Source organism: Eucyclogobius newberryi, unplaced genomic scaffold (assembly GCF_026437365.1).
Source record: "Eucyclogobius newberryi isolate DKJ021-1_F unplaced genomic scaffold, fEucNew1.0.hap1 SCAF_38, whole genome shotgun sequence".
NCBI lineage: Eukaryota > Metazoa > Chordata > Actinopteri > Gobiiformes > Gobiidae > Eucyclogobius > Eucyclogobius newberryi.
In genome coordinates, this window is record NW_027316034.1 from 867,586 (window position 1) to 887,500 (window position 19,915).

At 53.6% G+C, this 19,915-nt stretch overlaps 1 protein-coding gene across 1 annotated transcript in view; it reads right to left on the reverse strand.

Moving 5' to 3' along the window:
• Nucleotides 1–212: 212 nt before the first annotated feature.
• LOC140376663 (zinc finger and BTB domain-containing protein 1-like) overlaps nucleotides 213–19,915 on the reverse strand; it is a 40,501-nt gene continuing 20,798 nt past the window's right edge. Inside the window, exons 4-7 of the mRNA XM_072462141.1 lie at nucleotides 17,430–17,762; nucleotides 9,647–9,869; nucleotides 1,819–1,925; nucleotides 213–711 (exon numbers count right to left, since the gene is read on the reverse strand). Of these exons, the coding sequence (XP_072318242.1) occupies nucleotides 565–711; nucleotides 1,819–1,925; nucleotides 9,647–9,869; nucleotides 17,430–17,762 (810 nt within the window). The 3' untranslated portion in view covers nucleotides 213–564. The remainder of the gene's footprint in view (nucleotides 712–1,818; nucleotides 1,926–9,646; nucleotides 9,870–17,429; nucleotides 17,763–19,915) is intronic.

Sequence of the window (19,915 nt, forward strand, 5' to 3'; positions counted from 1 at the left end):
TAGACCTGCTTTAGACCTGCTTTAGACCTGCTTTAGTCCTGGTTTAGACCTGGTTTAGACCTGGTTTAGACCTGGTTTAGACCTGGTTTAGACCTGGTTTAGACCTGGTTTAGACCTGGTTTAGACCTGGTTTAGACCTGGTTTAGACCTGGTTATAGAGAATCAAATTCATACAAACATGTTTAATAAAAACTTTACAAATGATTGTCACGGCACAAGAGAACAAAGGTTAGTGCTTTTCTGGTTTAGTCCTGGTTTAGTCCTGGTTTAGTCCTGGTTTAGTCCTGCTTTAGACCTGGTTTAGTCCTGGTTTGGACCTGGTTTAGTCCTGGTTTAGTCTGGGTTAGTTTGGGTTAGTCTCTTATTTTTGGTTTAGATTTAAGTCACAGTGACATCGATGCTGAGTTCTGACTGTCTCTCATAAACAATCACTCTGCTCCTCTCCTGGTTCTCCTGGTTGATGGTCAGACGTCCTGGTTGATGGTCAGACGTCCTGGTTGATGGTCAGACGTCCTGGTTGATGGTCAGACGTCCTGGTTGATGGTCAGACGTCCTGGTTGATGGTCAGACTCGCTTGTTGTGGACGGTGCTACAATGTGCTCTCATGTCTTTCCTCAGTCTGAACTTCTCTCCACAGACGGAGCAAACGTAAAGATGAACCTCCATGTGCAGCTCCAGCTGCTCCGCCCCCGGAAACATCTGGAAACACACCTGCCAAAACAGACGGATGTAGACCTGGTTTAGACCTGGTTTAGTCCTGGTTTAGTCCTGGTTTAGTCCTGGTTTAGACCTGGTTTTGTCTTGGTTTTGTCTTGGTTTAGTCCTGGTTTAGTCCTGGTTTAGTCCTGGTTTAGTCCTGGTTTAGACCTGGTTTTGTCCTGGTTTAGTCCTGGTTTAGACCTGGTTTAGACCTGGTTTATACCTGGTTTAGTCCTGGTTTAGTCCTGGTTTAGTCCTGGTTTAGTCCTAATGTAGACCTGGTTTAGTCCTGGTTTAGACCTGGTTTAGTCCTGGTTTAGTCCTGGTTTAGTCCTGGTTTACACCTGGTTTAGTCCTGGTTTAGACCAGGTTTAGACCTGGTTTAGTCCTGGTTTAGTCCTGGTTTAGTCCTGGTTTAGTCCTGGTTTACACCTGGTTTAGTCCTGGTTTAGACCAGGTTTAGACCTGGTTTGGACCTGGTTTAGTCCTGGTTTAGTCTTGGTTTAGTCGTGGTTTAGTACCTGGTTTATTCCTGGTTTAGTACTGGTTTAGTACCTGGTTTATTCCTGGTTTAGTCCTGGTTTAGTCGTGGTTTAGTCGTGGTTTAGTCGTGGTTTAGTACCTGGTTTATTCCTGGTTTAGTACTGGTTTAGTCCTGGTTTAGTCCTGGTTTAGTCCTGGTTTAGTACCTGGTTTAGTACCTGGTTTATTCCTGGTTTAGTTCCTGGTTTACACCTGGTTTAGTCCTGGTTTAGACCAGGTTTAGTCCTGGTTTAGTCTTGGTTTAGTCGTGGTTTAGTACCTGGTTTATTCCTGGTTTAGTTCCTGGTTTAGTACTGGTTTAGTACTGGTTTAGTACCTGGTTTATTCCTGGTTTAGTCCTGGTTTAGTCGTGGTTTAGTCGTGGTTTAGTCGTGGTTTAGTACCTGGTTTATTCCTGGTTTAGTACTGGTTTAGTCCTGGTTTAGTCCTGGTTTAGTCCTGGTTTAGTACCTGGTTTAGTACCTGGTTTATTCCTGGTTTAGTTCCTGGTTTAGTCCTGGTTTAGTACTGGTTTAGTACCTGGTTTATTCCTGGTTTAGTTCCTGGTTTAGTACTGGTTTAGTCCTGGTTTAGTACCTGGCAGATGGTTTCCCCCGGCGACAGATGTGAGATCATGTGACGCACGTGATCCTGTTTGAGAAAAGTCCCCTGTTCACAGACCGGACAGACGTACCGCGCCACGCCTGAGGAAGAGACCGGGTTTAGTCCTAGTCCTGGTTCTGGTTCTGGTTCAGGTCCAGGTCCAGGTCCAGGTCCTGGTCCTGGTTCTGGTTCTCACCTCGGTGCATGTCCTGGTCCTGGTTCTAGTCCTGGTCCTGGTTCTGGTTCTGGTTCTCACCTCGGTGCATGTCCTGGTCCTGGTTCTAGTCCTGGTCCTGGTTCTGGTTCTGGCTCTGGTTCTCACCTGGGTGCATGTCCTGGTTCTGGTTCTGGTTCTCACCACGGTGCATGTCCTGGTTCTGGTTCTGGTTCTTACCACGGTGCATGTCCTGGTTCTGGTTCTGGTCCTGGTCCTGGTCCTGGTTCTGGTCTTGGTTCTGGTTCTCACCTCGGTGCATGTCCTGGTTCTGGTTCTCACCTCGGTGCATGTCCTGGTCCTGGTCCTGGTTCTGGTTCTCACCTCGGTGCATGTCCTGGTTCTGGTTCTGGTTCTCACCTCGGTGCATGTCCTGGTTCTGGTTCTCACCTGGGTGCATGTCCTGGTTCTGGTTCTGGTTCTCAACTCGGTGCATGTCCTGGTTCTGGTCCTGGTCCTGGTTCTCACCTCGTTGCATGTCCTGGTTCTGGTTCTCACCTGGGTGCATGTCCTGGTTCTGGTTCGGACCTCGGTGCATGTCCTGGTCCTGGTTCTGGTCCTGGTTCTGGTTCGGACCTCGGTGCATGTCCTGGTCCTGGTTCTGGTCCTGGTCCTGGTTCTCACCTCGTTGCATGTCCTGGTTCTGGTTCTCACCTGGGTGCATGTCCTGGTCCTGGTTCTGGTTCTTACCACGGTGCATGTCCTGGTTCTGGTTCTGGTCCTGGTCCTGGTCCTGGTTCTGGTCTTGGTTCTGGTTCTCACCTCGGTGCATGTCCTGGTCCTGGTCCTGGTTCTGGTTCTCACCTCGGTGCATGTCCTGGTTCTGGTTCTGGTTCTCACCTCGGTGCATGTCCTGGTTCTGGTTCTCACCTGGGTGCATGTCCTGGTTCTGGTTCTGGTTCTCAACTCGGTGCATGTCCTGGTTCTGGTTCTGGTCCTGGTTCTGGTCCTGGTTCTGGGTCTCACCTCGTTGCATGTCCTGGTTCTGGTTCGGACCTCGGTGCATGTCCTGGTCCTGGTCCTGGTTCTGGTCCTGGTCCTGGTTCTCACCTCGTTGCATGTCCTGGTTCTGGTTCTCACCTGGGTGCATGTCCTGGTCCTGGTTCTGGTCCTGGTTCTGGTTCTCACCACGGTGCATGTCCTGGTTCTGGTTCTGGTTCTCACCACGGTGCATGTCCTGGTTCTGGTTCTCTCCTGGGTGCATGTCCTGGTTCTGGTTCTGGTTCTCACCTCGGTGCATGTCCTGGTCCTGTTTCTGGTTCTGGTTCTCACCTGGGTGCATGTCCTGGTTCTGGTTCTGGTTCTTACCACGGTGCATGTCCTGGTTCTGGTGTTCTGGTTCTGGTTCTGATCTCGGTGCATGTCCTGGTTCTGGTTCTGGTTCTGGTCCTGGTTCTCACCTCGGTGCATGTCCTGGTTCTGGTTCTAGTCCTGGTCCTGGTTCTGGTCCTGGTTCTGGTTCTCACCTCGGTGCATGTCCTGGTCCTGGTTCTGGTTCTCACCTCGGTGCATGTCCTGGTTCTGGTTCTGGTTCTGGTTCTCACCTCGGTACATGTCCTGGTCCTGGTCCTGGTCCTGGTTCTCACCTCGGTGCATGTCCTGGTTCTGGTTCTCACCTGGGTGCATGTCCTGGTTCTGGTTCTGGTTCTCAACTCGGTGCATGTCCTGGTTCTGGTTCTGGTTCTGGTCCTGGTCCTGGTTCTGGTCCTGGTTCTGGGTCTCACCTCGGTGCATCTCCTGGTTCTGGTTCTGGTTCTGGTCCTGGTTCTGGATCTCACCTCGGTTCATGTCCTGGTTATGGTTCTCACCTCTGTACATGTCCTGGTTCTGGTTCCGGTTCTGGTTCTCACCTCGGTGCATGTCCTGGTTCTGGTTCTCACCTCGGTGCATGTCCTGGTCCTGGTTCTGGTTCTCACCTCGGTGCATGTCCTGGTTCTGGTTCTCACCTGGGTGCATGTCCTGGTTCTGGTTCTCACCTCGTTGCATGTCCTGGTCCTGGTCCTGGTTCTGGTTCTGGTTCTGGTTCTGGTTCTCACCTTGGTGCATGTCCTGGTTCTGGTTCTCACCTCGGTGTAAGTCCTGGTTCTGGTTCTGGCTCTGGTTCTGGTTCTCACCTCAGTGCATGTCCTGGTCCTGGTCCTGGTCCTGGTTCTGGTTCTGGTTCTGGTTCTGGTTCTCACCTCGGTGCATGTTCTGGTTCTGGTTCTGGTTCTGGTTCTCACCACGGTGCATGTCCTGGTTCTGGTGTTCTGGTTCTGGTTCTCACTTCGGTGCATGTCCTGGTTCTGGTCCTGGTCCTGGTCCTGGTTCTGGTTCTGGTCCTGGTTCTGGGTCTCACCTCGGTGCATGTCCTGGTTCTGGTTCTGGTTCTCAACTCGGTGCATGTCCTGGTTCTGGTTCTCACCTGGGTGCATGTCCTGGTTCTGGTTCTGGTTCTCAACTCGGTGCATGTCCTGGTTCTGGTTCTGGTCCTGGTTCTGGTCCTGGTTCTGGGTCTCACCTCGTTGCATGTCCTGGTTCTGGTTCTCACCTGGGTGCATGTCCTGGTTCTGGTTCGGACCTCGGTGCATGTCCTGGTCCTGGTTCTGGTCCTGGTCCTGGTTCTCACCTCGTTGCATGTCCTGGTTCTGGTTCTCACCTGGGTGCATGTCCTGGTCCTGGTTCTGGTCCTGGTTCTGGTTCTCACCACGGTGCATGTCCTGGTTCTGGTTCTCTCCTGGGTGCATGTCCTGGTTCTGGTTCTGGTTCTCACCTCGGTGCATGTCCTGGTCCTGTTTCTGGTTCTGGTTCTCACCTGGGTGCATGTCCTGGTTCTGGTTCTGGTTCTTACCACGGTGCATGTCCTGGTTCTGGTGTTCTGGTTCTGATCTCGGTGCATGTCCTGGTTCTGGTTCTGGTTCTAGTCCTGGTCCTGGTTCTGGTCCTGGTTCTGGTTCTCACCTCGGTGCATGTCCTGGTCCTGGTCCTGGTTCTGGTTCTCACCTCGGTGCATGTCCTGGTTCTGGTTCTGGTTCTGGTTCTCACCTCGGTATATGTCCTGGTCCTGGTCCTGGTTCTGGTTCTCACCTCGGTGCATGTCCTGGTTCTGGTTCTCACCTGGGTGCATGTCCTGGTTCTGGTTCTGGTTCTCAACTCGGTGCATGTCCTGGTTCTGGTTCTGGTTCTGGTCCTGGTCCTGGTTCTGGTCCTGGTTCTGGGTCTCACCTCGGTGCATCTCCTGGTTCTGGTTCTGGTTCTGGTCCTGGTTCTGGATCTCACCTCTGTACATGTCCTGGTTCTGGTTCCGGTTCTGGTTCTCACCTCGGTGCATGTCCTGGTTCTGGTTCTCACCTCGGTGCATGTCCTGGTCCTGGTTCTGGTTCTCACCTCGGTGCATGTCCTGGTTCTGGTTCTCACCACGGTGCATGTCCTGGTTCTGGTTCTGGTTCTCACCTCGGTGCATGTCCTGGTTCTGGTTCTCACCTGGGTGCATGTCCTGGTTCTGGTTCTGGTTCTCAACTCGGTGCATGTCCTGGTTCTGGTTCTGGTCCTGGTTCTGGTCCTGGTTCTGGTTCTCACCTGGGTGCATGTCCTGGTCCTGGTCCTGGTTCTGGTTCTCACCACGGTGCATGTCCTGGTTCTGGTTCTCACCACGGTGCATGTCCTGGTCCTGGTTCTGGTTCTGGTCCTGGTTCTAGTTCTCACCTCGGTGCATGTCCTGGTTCTGGTTCTGGTTCTCACCACGGTGCATGTCCTGGTTCTGGTTCTGGTTCTCACCTCGGTGCATGTCCTGGTTCTGGTTCTCACCTCGGTGCATGTCCTGGTCCTGGTTCTGGTTCTCACCTCGGTGCATGTCCTGGTTCTGGTTCTCACCACGGTGCATGTCCTGGTTCTGGTTCTGGTTCTCACCTCGTTGCATGTCCTGGTTCTGGTTCTCACCTGGGTGCATGTCCTGGTTCTGGTTCGGACCTCGGTGCATGTCCTGGTCCTGGTTCTGGTCCTGGTCCTGGTTCTCACCTCGTTGCATGTCCTGGTTCTGGTTCTCACCTGGGTGCATGTCCTGGTCCTGGTCCTGGTTCTGGTTCTCACCACGGTGCATGTCCTGGTTCTGGTTCTCACCACGGTGCATGTCCTGGTTCTGGTTCTCTCCTGGGTGCATGTCCTGGTTCTGGTTCTCACCTCGGTGCATGTCCTGGTCCTGTTTCTGGTTCTGGTTCTCACCTGGGTGCATGTCCTGGTTCTGGTTCTGGTTCTTACCACGGTGCATGTCCTGGTTCTGGTGTTCTGGTTCTGGTTCTGATCTCGGTGCATGTCCTGGTTCTGGTTCTGGTCCTGGTTCTCACCTCGGTGCATGTCCTGGTTCTGGTTCTAGTCCTGGTCCTGGTTCTGGTCCTGGTTCTGGTTCTCACCTCGGTGCATGTCCTGGTCCTGGTCCTGGTTCTGGTTCTCACCTCGGTGCATGTCCTGGTTCTGGTTCTGGTTCTGGTTCTCACCTCGGTACATGTCCTGGTCCTGGTCCTGGTTCTGGTTCTCACCTCGGTGCATGTCCTGGTTCTGGTTCTCACCTGGGTGCATGTCCTGGTTCTGGTTCTGGTTCTCAACTCGGTGCATGTCCTGGTTCTGGTTCTGGTCCTGGTCCTGGTTCTGGTCCTGGTTCTGGGTCTCACCTCGGTGCATCTCCTGGTTCTGGTTCTGGTTCTGGTCCTGGTTCTGGATCTCACCTCGGTTCATGTCCTGGTTATGGTTCTCACCTCTGTACATGTCCTGGTTCTGGTTCCGGTTCTGGTTCTCACCTCGGTGCATGTCCTGGTTCTGGTTCTCACCTCGGTGCATGTCCTGGTCCTGGTTCTGGTTCTCACCTCGGTGCATGTCCTGGTTCTGGTTCTCACCACGGTGCATGTCCTGGTTCTGGTTCTGGTTCTCACCTGGGTGCATGTCCTGGTTCTGGTTCTCACCTGGGTGCATGTCCTGGTTCTGGTTCTCACCTCGTTGCATGTCCTGGTCCTGGTCCTGGTCCTGGTTCTGGTTCTGGTTCTGGCTCTGGTTCTCACCTCGGTGCATGTCCTGGTCCTGGTTCTGGTTCTGGTTCTGGTTCTCACCTTGGTGCATGTCCTGGTTCTGGTTCTCACCTCGGTGCAAGTCCTGGTCCTGGTCCTGGTCCTGGTTCTGGTTCTCACCTCGGTGCATGTTCTGGTTCTGGTTCTGGTTCTGGTTCTCACCACGGTGCATGTCCTGGTTCTGGTGTTCTGGTTCTGGTTCTGACTTCGGTGCATGTCCTGGTTCTGGTCCTGGTCCTGGTCCTGGTTCTGGTTCTGGTCCTGGTTCTGGGTCTCACCTCGGTGCATGTCCAAGTTCTGGTTCTCACCTGGGTGCATGTCCTGGTTCTGGTTCTCACCACGGTGCATGTCCTGGTTCTGGTTCTGATTCTGGTTCTCACCTCGGTGAATGTCCTGGTTCTGGTTCTCACCTCGGTGCATGTCCTGGTCCTGGTTCTGGTTCTGGTCCTGGTTCTAGTTCTCACCTCGGTGCATGTCCTGGTTCTGGTTCTGGTTCTCACCACGGTGCATGTCCTGGTTCTGGTTCTGGTTCTCACCTCGGTGCATGTCCTGGTTCTGGTTCTCACCTCGGTGCATGTCCTGGTCCTGGTTCTGGTTCTCACCTCGGTGCATGTCCTGGTTCTGGTTCTCACCACGGTGCATGTCCTGGTTCTGGTTCTGGTTCTCAACTCGGTGCATGTCCTGGTTCTGGTTCTGGTCCTGGTTCTGGTCCTGGTTCTGGGTCTCACCTCGTTGCATGTCCTGGTTCTGGTTCTCACCTGGGTGCATGTCCTGGTTCTGGTTCGGACCTCGGTGCATGTCCTGGTCCTGGTTCTGGTCCTGGTCCTGGTTCTCACCTCGTTGCATGTCCTGGTTCTGGTTCTCACCTGGGTGCATGTCCTGGTCCTGGTCCTGGTTCTGGTTCTCACCACGGTGCATGTCCTGGTTCTGGTTCTCACCACGGTGCATGTCCTGGTTCTGGTTCTCTCCTGGGTGCATGTCCTGGTTCTGGTTCTCACCTCGGTGCATGTCCTGGTCCTGTTTCTGGTTCTGGTTCTCACCTGGGTGCATGTCCTGGTTCTGGTTCTGGTTCTTACCACGGTGCATGTCCTGGTTCTGGTTCTGGTTCTGGTCCTGGTTCTCACCTCGGTGCATGTCCTGGTTCTGGTTCTAGTCCTGGTCCTGGTCCTGGTTCTGGTCCTGGTTCTGGTTCTCACCTCGGTGCATGTCCTGGTCCTGGTCCTGGTTCTGGTTCTCACCTCGGTGCATGTCCTGGTTCTGGTTCTGGTTCTGGTTCTCACCTCGGTACATGTCCTGGTCCTGGTCCTGGTTCTGGTTCTCACCTCGGTGCATGTCCTGGTTCTGGTTCTCACCTGGGTGCATGTCCTGGTTCTGGTTCTGGTTCTCAACTCGGTGCATGTCCTGGTTCTGGTTCTCACCTGGGTGCATGTCCTGGTTCTGGTTCTGGTTCTCAACTCGGTGCATGTCCTGGTTCTGGTTCTGGTCCTGGTCCTGGTTCTGGTCCTGGTTCTGGGTCTCACCTCGGTGCATCTCCTGGTTCTGGTTCTGGTTCTGGTCCTGGTTCTGGATCTCACCTCGGTTCATGTCCTGGTTATGGTTCTCACCTCTGTACATGTCCTGGTTCTGGTTCCGGTTCTGGTTCTCACCTCGGTGCATGTCCTGGTTCTGGTTCTCACCTCGGTGCATGTCCTGGTCCTGGTTCTGGTTCTCACCTCGGTGCATGTCCTGGTTCTGGTTCTCACCACGGTGCATGTCCTGGTTCTGGTTCTGGTTCTGGTTCTGGTTCTCACCTCGGTGCATGTCCTGGTTCTGGTTCTGGTTCTCACCTGGGTGCATGTCCTGGTTCTGGTTCTCACCTGGGTGCATGTCCTGGTTCTGGTTCTCACCTCGTTGCATGTCCTGGTCCTGGTCCTGGTTCTGGTTCTGGTTCTGGCTCTGGTTCTCACCTCGGTGCATGTCCTGGTCCTGGTTCTGGTTCTGGTTCTGGTTCTCACCTCAGTGCATGTCCTGGTCCTGGTCCTGGTCCTGGTCCTGGTTCTGGTTCTCACCTTGGTGCATGTTCTGGTTCTGGTTCTGGTTCTGGTTCTGGTTCTCACCACGGTGCATGTCCTGGTTCTGGTGTTCTGGTTCTGGTTCTGACTTCGGTGCATGTCCTGGTTCTGGTCCTGGTCCTGGTCCTGGTCCTGGTTCTGGTTCTGGTCCTGGTTCTGGGTCTCACCTCGGTGCATGTCCAAGTTCTGGTTCTCACCTGGGTGCATGTCCTGGTTCTGGTTCTCACCACGGTGCATGTCCTGGTTCTGGTTCTGATTCTGGTTCTCACCTCGGTGAATGTCCTGGTTCTGGTTCTCACCTCGGTGCATGTCCTGGTCCTGGTTCTGGTTCTGGTCCTGGTTCTAGTTCTCACCTCGGTGCATGTCCTGGTTCTGGTTCTGGTTCTCACCACGGTGCATGTCCTGGTTCTGGTTCTGGTTCTCACCACGGTGCATGTCCTGGTCCTGGAACTGGTTTTGGTCCTGGTTCTCGTTTTGGTTCTGGTTCTCACTTCGGTGCATGTCCTGGTTCTGGTTCTCACCTCGGTGCATGTCCTGGTGCAGGCGCAGCTGCCTCTGGCGTAGGAACCCTTTTCCGCAGGTGATGCAGGTGAACTGCTTGTGTTTGGTGTGGACCGTGTAGTGCTCCCGCAGGTGGCAGCGCTGGAAGAAGCCCCGCCCACAGATCCCACAGAAGTGACGTCTACGCGGCTCGTCCAATGAGAACGCAGCAGGCACCAGGCCGGCCAATGAGGCGCCGGCATTCTGAGGAGGCGGGGCATTCATATTTAGTTCAAGCAGAGTTTGTCTCAAGACGAAAACAACCTGGACCTGCTGTGGGAGGAGCATGTATGTGTGGGAGGAGCATGTGTCACATGACCTCACACACATGACCTCACACACATGACCTCACACACATGACCTTACACAGATGAACTCACATGACCTCACACACATGACCTCACACACATGACCTCACACACATGACCTCACACATATGACCTCACACAGATGAACTCACATGACCTCACACACATGACCTCACACACATGACCTCACACACATGACCTCACACACATGACCTCACACACATGACCTTACACAGATGAACTCACATGACCTCACACACATGACCTCACACACATGACCTTACACAGATGAACTCACATGACCTCACACACATGACCTCACACACATGACCTCACACACATGACCTCACACAGATGAACTCACACACATGACCTCACACACATGACCTTACACAGATGAACTCACATGACCTCACACACATGACCTCACACACATGACCTCACACACATGACCTCACACACATGACCTCACACACATGACCTCACACAGATGAACTCACACACATGACCTCACACACATGACCTCACACACATGACCTCACACACATGACCTCACACACATGACCTCACACACATGACGTTACACAGATGAACTCACATGACCTCACACACATGACCTCACACACATGACCTCACACACATGACCTCACACACATGACCTCACACAGATGAACTCACATGACCTCACACACATGACCTCACACACATGACCTCACACACATGACCTCACACACATGACCTTACACAGATGAACTCACATGACCTCACACACATGACCTCACACACATGACCTTACACAGATGAACTCACATGACCTCACACACATGACCTCACACACATGACCTCACACACATGACCTCACACACATGAACTCACACACATGACCTCACACACATGACCTTACACAGATGAACTCACATGACCTCACACACATGACCTCACACACATGACCTCACACACATGACCTCACACACATGACCTCACACACATGACCTCACACAGATGAACTCACATGACCTCACACACATGACCTCACACACATGACCTCACACACATGACCTCACACACATGACCTCACACACATGACCTTACACAGATGAACTCACATGACCTCACACACATGACCTCACACACATGACCTCACACACATGACCTTACACAGATGAACTCACATGACCTCGCACACATGACCTCACATGACCTCACACACATAACCTCACAAACATGACCTCACACACATGACCTCACACACATGACCTCACATACATGACCTAACACGCGTGACCTCACATGAAATCACACGCATGACCTCGCACACATGACCTCACATAGATGACCTCACACACATAATCTCACATAGATGACCTCACAAACATGACCTCAAATGACCTCACATACATGACCTCGCACACATGACCTCTCACACATGACCTCACACACATAATCTCACATAGATGACCTCACAAACATGACCTCAAATGACCTCAAATGACCTCACATACATGACCTCGCACACATGACCTCTCACACATGACCTCGCACACATGACCTCGCACACATGACCTCACACACATAACCTCACATGAATGACCTCACACACATGACCTCTCACACATGACCTCACACACATAATCTCACATAGATGACCTCACAAATATGACCTCAAATGACCTCAAATGACCTCACATACATGACCTCGCACACATGACCTCTCACACATGACCTCGCACACATGACCTCGCACACATGACCTCACACACATGACCTCACACACATGACCTCACACACATAACCTCACATAGATGACCTCACACACATGACCTCAAATGACCTCACATACATGACCTCTCACACATGACCTCACATACATGACCTCACATACATGACCTCGCACACATGACCTCACACACATAACCTCACATAGATGACCTCACACACATGACCTCACATACATGACCTCAAATGACCTCACATACATGACCTCTCACACATGACCTCACATACATGACCTCACACACATGACCTCACACACATGACCTTACACACATGACCTCACACATATGACCTCACATACATGACCTCACACATATGACCTCACACACATGACGTCACATGACCTCACACACATACCTCACACACATGACCTCGCACACATGACCTCGCACACATGACCTCGCACACATGACCTTACACACAGGACCTCACACACATGACGTCACATGACCTCACATACATGACCTCACACACATGACCTCACACACAGGACCTCACACACATGACGTCACATGACCTCACACACATGACCTCACACACATGACCTCACACACATGACCTCACACACATGACCTTACACACAGGACCTCACACACATGACTTCACACAGATGACATCACACACATGACCTCACACACATGACCTCACATACATGACCTAACATGCATGACCTCACATGACCTCACACGCATGACCTCGCACACATGACCTCACACACATGACCTCACACACAACCTCACATAGATGACCTCACACACATGACCTCAAATGACCTCAAATGACCTCACATACATGACCTCGCACACATGACCTCTCACACATGACCTCGCACACATGACCTCGCATACATAACCTCACATACATGACCTCACATATATGACCTCACATACATGACCTCACACACATGACCTCACACACATGACCTCGCACACATAACCTCACATAGATGACCTCAAATGACCTCACATACATGACCTCACACACATGACCTCACACACATGACCTCACACACATGACCTCACACACATAACCTCACATAGATGACCTCAAATGACCTCACATACATGACCTCACACACATGACCTCACACACATGACCTCACATACATGACCTCACATGACCTCACACACATGACCTCGCACACATGACCTCGCACACATGACCTCGCACACATGACCTCGCACACATGACCTCACATGACCTCACATACATGACCTCACACACATAACCTCACATGACCTCAAATACATGACCTCACCTCACATGACCTCACACATGACCTCACCTCATATGACCTCACATATGACCTCACATGACCTCACATATGACCTCACACATGACCTCACACATGACCTCACCTCATATGACCTCACATATGACCTCACATATGACCTCACACATGACCTCACCTCATATGACCTCACCTCATATGACCTCACCTCACATGACCTCACACATGACCTCACATGACCACACATGACCTCACACATGACCTAACACATGACCTCGCACATGACCTCACCTCACATGACCTCACCTCACATGACCTCACCTCACATGACCTCACACATGACCTCACACATGACCTCACCTCATATGACCTCACCTCACATGACCTCACACATGACCTCACACATGACCTTAAATGACCTCACACATGACCTCACATGACCTCACACATTACCTCACACATGACCTCACACATGACCTCACACATGACCTCACATGACCACACATGACCTCACACATGACCTCACACATGACCTCACACATGACCTCGCACATGACCTCACATGACCTCACACATGACCTCACATGACCACACATGACCTCACACATGACCTCACACATGACCTCACACATGACCTCACACATGACCTTAAATGACCTCACACATGACCTCACATGACCTCACACATGACCTCGCACATGACCTCGCACATGACCTCACACATGACCTCAAATGACCTCACATACATGACCTCGCACACATGACCTCGCACACATGACCTCGCACACATGACCTCGCACACATGACCTCGCACACATGACCTCGCATACATAACCTCACATACATGACCTCACATATATGACCTCACATACATGACCTCACACACATGACCTCACACACATGACCTCGCACACATGACCTCGCACACATGACCTTGCACACATGACCTCGCACACATGACCTCGCATACATAACCTCACATACATGACCTCACATACATGACCTCACATACATGACCTCACATAGATGACCTCACACACATGACCTCGCACACATGACCTCGCACACATGACCTTGCACACATGACCTCACACACATGACCTCACACACATAACCTCACATAGATGACCTCAAATGACCTCACATACATGACCTCACACACATGACCTCACATACATGACCTCACATGACCTCACACACATGACCTCGCACACATGACCTCGCACACATGACCTCACATGACCTCACACACATAACCTCACATGACCTCAAATACATGACCTCACATACATGACCTCACATGACCTCACATACATGACCTCACACACATGACCTCGCACACATGACCTCGCACACATGACCTCGCACACATGACCTCGCACACATGACCTTGCACACATGACCTCACACACATGACCTCGCACACATGACCTCACACACATGACCTCACACACATGACCTCACACACATGACCTCACACACATAACCTCACATAGATGACCTCAAATGACCTCACATACATGACCTCACACACATGACCTCACACACATGACCTCACATACATGACCTCACATGACCTCACACACATGACCTCGCACACATGACCTCGCACACATGACCTCGCACACATGACCTCACATACATGACCTCACACACATAACCTCACATGACCTCAAATACATGACCTCACATACATGACCTCACATGACCTCACACACATACCTCACACACATGACCTCGCACACATGACCTCGCACACATGACCTCGCACACATGACCTCGCACACATGACCTCGCACATATGACCTCGCACATATGACCTCACATGACCTCACATACATAACATCACATGACCTCAAATACATGACCTCACATTACCTCACATACATGACCTCACACATGACCTCACACATGACCTCACCTCACATGACCTCACCTCACATGACCTCACACATGACCTCACCTCACATGACCTGACATGACCTCACACATGACCTCAAATGACCTCAAACATGACCTCACACATGACCTCAAACATGACCTCACATGACCTCACACATGACCTCACACATGACCTCACATGACCTCACACATGACCTCACCTCACATGACCTCACACATGACCTCACACATGACCTCACCTCACATGACCTCACACATGACCTCACCTCATATGACCTCACCTCACATGACCTCACACATGACCTCAACTCACATGACCTCACACATGACCTCACCTCATATGACCTCACATATGACCTCACATGACCTCACATATGACCTCACACATGACCTCACACATGACCTCACCTCATATGACCTCACCTCACATGACCTCACACATGACCTCAACTCACATGACCTCACACATGACCTCACACATGACCTCACACATGACCTCACCTCATATGACCTCACATATGACCTCACACATGACCTCACCTCATATGACCTCACCTCACATGACCTCACCTCACATGACCTCACACATGACCTCACATGACCACACATGACCTCACACATGACCTCACACATGACCTCGCACATGACCTCACACATGACCTCACATGACCTCACACATGACCTCACATGACCACACATGACCTCACATATGACCTCACACATGACCTCACCTCATATGACCTCACCTCACATGACCTCACCTCACATGACCTCACACATGACCTCACATGACCACACATGACCTCACACATGACCTCGCACATGACCTCACACATGACCTCACACATGACCTCACCTCACATGACCTCACACATGACCTCAACTCACATGACCTCACACATGACCTCACACATGACCTCACCTCATATGACCTCACATATGACCTCACACGACCTCAAATATGACCTCACACATGACCTCACACATGACCTCACACATGACCTCACCTCATATGACCTCACATATGACCTCACACATGACCTCACCTCATATGACCTCACCTCACATGACCTCACCTCACATGACCTCACACATGACCTCACATGACCACACATGACCTCACACATGACCTCGCACATGACCTCACACATGACCTCACCTCATATGACCTCACCTCACATGACCTCACACATGACCTCACACATGACCACACATGACCTCACACATGACCTCACACATGACCTCACCTCATATGACCTCACCTCACATGACCTCACACATGACCTCACACATGACCTTAAATGACCTCACACATGACCTCACATGACCTCACACATTACCTCACACATGACCTCACATGACCTCACACATGACCTCACATGACCACACATGACCTCACACATGACCTCACACATGACCTCACACATGACCTCACACATGACCTCACATGACCTCACACATGACCTCACATGACCACACATGACCTCACACATGACCTCGCACATGACCTCGCACATGACCTCACACATGACCTCACCTCATATGACCTCACCTCACATGACCTCACACATGACCTCGCACATGACCTCACATGACCTCACACATGACCTCACACATGACCTCGCACATGACCTCACATGACCACACATGACCTCACACATGACCTCGCACATGACCTCGCACATGACCTCACACATGACCTCACCTCATATGACCTCACCTCACATGACCTCACACATGACCTCACCTCATATGACCTCACCTCACATGACCTCACACATGACCTCGCACATGACCTCACATGACCTCACATGACCACACATGACCTCACACATGACCTCACACATGACCTCGCACATGACCTCACATGACCACACATGACCTCACACATGACCTCGCACATGACCTCGCACATGACCTCACACATGACCTCACCTCATATGACCTCACCTCACATGACCTCACACATGACCTCACCTCATATGACCTCACCTCACATGACCTCACACATGACCTCACATGACCACACATGACCTCACACATGACCTCACATGACCTCACACATGACCTCGCACATGACCTCACACATGACCTCACATGACCTCACACATGACCTCGCACATGACCTCACACATGACCTCACATGACCTCACACATGACCTCACACATGACCTCACCTCATATGACCTCACCTCACATGACCTCACACATGACCTCGCACATGACCTCACATGACCTCACATGACCACACATGACCTCACACATGACCTCACATGACCACACATGACCTCACACATGACCTCGCACATGACCTCACACATGACCTCACATGACCACACATGACCTCACACATGACCTCGCACATGACCTCACACATGACCTCACACCATATGACCTCACCTCATATGACCTCACCTCACATGACCTCACACATGACCTCGCACATGACCTCACATGACCTCACATGATCACACATGACCTCACATGACCTCACATGACCACACATGACCTCACACATGACCTCGCACATGACCTCACACATGACCTCACCTCACATGGGTCCAACAGGTGGCAGGCGTCCATGTCCTCCTCCTCGTGGTCCTCCTCCTCAGACTCCTCCTCCGGGTTCTCTGGGTTCTCCTGGAGGTCAGGGTGCTCCTGGAGGTCGGGTGAGTCGTGGGTCTGGTCCAGGTCCTGGCTCAGGTCTTGGCTCAGGTCCTGGTCCAGGTCCTGGTCCAGGTCCTGGTTCTGATCTGGGTTCTGGGCGCAGCGCTGGGCGTGTTCCTGCAGCTGTCGGCCCTTGATGAGCACCTGTCCACACCTGCCGCAGGCGCACATGTGGCTGGTGTGGTCCGACAGGTAGTGTCCGGACAGGTCCTGACCCTGAAGAGGAGCAGAGGTCACAGTCTTCCCGAGGCAGAGGTCACAGCCGCCCCGAGGCAGAGGTCACAGCCGCCCCGAGTCAGAGGTCACAGCCACCCTGAGTCAGAGGTCACAGTCTTCCCGAGGCAGAGGTCACAGCCGCCCCGAGGCAGAGGTCACAGCCGCCCCGAGGCAGAGGTCACAGCCACCCCGAGTCAGAGGTCACAGTCTTCCCGAGGCAGAGGTCACAGCCGCCCTGAGTCAGAGGTCACAGCCGCCCCGAGTCAGAGGTCACAGTCTTCCCGAGGCAGAGGTCACAGCCGCCCCGAGGCAGAGGTCACAGCCACCCCGAGTCAGAGGTCACAGTCTTCCCGAGGCAGAGGTCACAGCCGCCCCGAGGCAGAGGTCACAGCCGCCCCGAGTCAGAGGTCACAGCCACCCTGAGTCAGAGGTCACAGTCTTCCCGAGGCAGAGGTCAAAGCCGACCCGGGTCAGAGGTCACAGCCGCCCCGAGGTAGAGGTCACAGCCGCCCCAAGGCAGATGTCACAGTTGCCCCGAGGCAGAGGTCACAGTCGCCCCGAGGCAGAGGTCACAGCCGCCCCGAGTCAGAGGTCACAGCCACCCTGAGTCAGAGGTCACAGTCTTCCCGAGGCAGAGGTCACAGCCGCCCCGAGGCAGAGGTCACAGCCGCCCCGAGTCAGAGGTCACAGCCACCCTGAGTCAGAGGTCACAGTCTTCCCGAGGCAGAGGTCACAGCCGCCCCGAGGCAGAGGTCACAGCCGCCCCGAGGCAGAGGTCACAGCCACCCCGAGTCAGAGGTCACAGTCTTCCCGAGGCAGAGGTCACAGCCGCCCTGAATCAGAGGTCACAGCCGCCCCGAGTCAGAGGTCACAGTCTTCCCGAGGCAGAGGTCACAGCCGCCCCGAGGCAGAGGTCACAGCCGCCCCGAGTCAGAGGTCACAGCCACCCTGAGTCAGAGGTCACAGTCTTCCCGAGGCAGAGGTCAAAGCCGACCCGGGTCAGAGGTCACAGCCGCCCCGAGGTAGAGGTCACAGCCGCCCCGAGGCAGATGTCACAGTTGCCCCGAGGCAGAGGTCACAGTCGCCCCGAGGCAGAGGTCACAGCCGCCCCGAGTCAGAGGTCACAGCCACCCTGAGTCAGAGGTCACAGTCTTCCCGAGGCAGAGGTCACAGCCGCCCCGAGGTAGAGGTCACAGCCGCCCCGAGGCAGATGTCACAGTCGCCCCGAGGCAGAGGTCACAGTCGCCCCGAGGCAGATGTCACAGTCGCCCCGAGGTAGAGGTCACAGCCGCCCCGAGGCAGATGTCACAGTCGCCCCGAGGCAGAGGTCACAGTCGCCCCGAGGCAGAGGTCACAGCCGCCCCGAGGCAGAGGTCACAGTCGCCCCTAGGCAGAGGTCACAGCTGCCCCGAGGCAGAGGTCACAGTCGCCCCGAGGCAGAGGTCACAGCCGCCCCGAGGCAGAGGTCACAGTCGCCCCGAGGCAGAGGTCACAGTCGCCCCGAGGCAGAGGTCACAGTCGCTCCGAGGCAGAGGTCACAGCCGCCCCGAGGCAGAGGTCACAGCCGCCCCGAGGCAGAGGTCACAGTCGCCCCGAGGCAGAGGTCACAGTAACCCCGAGGCAGAGGTCACAGCCGCCCCGAGGCAGAGGTCACAGCCACCCCGAGTCAGAGGTCACAGTCTTCCCGAGGCAGAGGTCACAGCCGCCCCGAGGCAGAGGTCACAGCCGCCCCGAGTCAGAGGTCACAGCCACCCTGAGTCAGAGGTCACAGTCTTCCCGAGGCAGAGGTCAAAGCCGACCCGGGTCAGAGGTCACAGCCGCCCCGAGGTAGAGGTCACAGCCGCCCCGAGTCAGAGGTCACAGCCACCCTGAGTCAGAGGTCACAGTCTTCCCGAGGCAGAGGTCACAGCCGCCCCGAGGCAGAGGTCACAGCCGCCCCGAGGCAGAGGTCACAGCCACCCCGAGTCAGAGGTCACAGTCTTCCCGAGGCAGAGGTCACAGCCGCCCCGAGGTAGAGGTCACAGCCGCCCCGAGGCAGATGTCACAGTCGCCCCGAGGCAGAGGTCACAGTCGCCCCGAGGCAGATGTCACAGTCGCCCCGAGGTAGAGGTCACAGCCGCCCCGAGGCAGATGTCACAGTCGCCCCGAGGCAG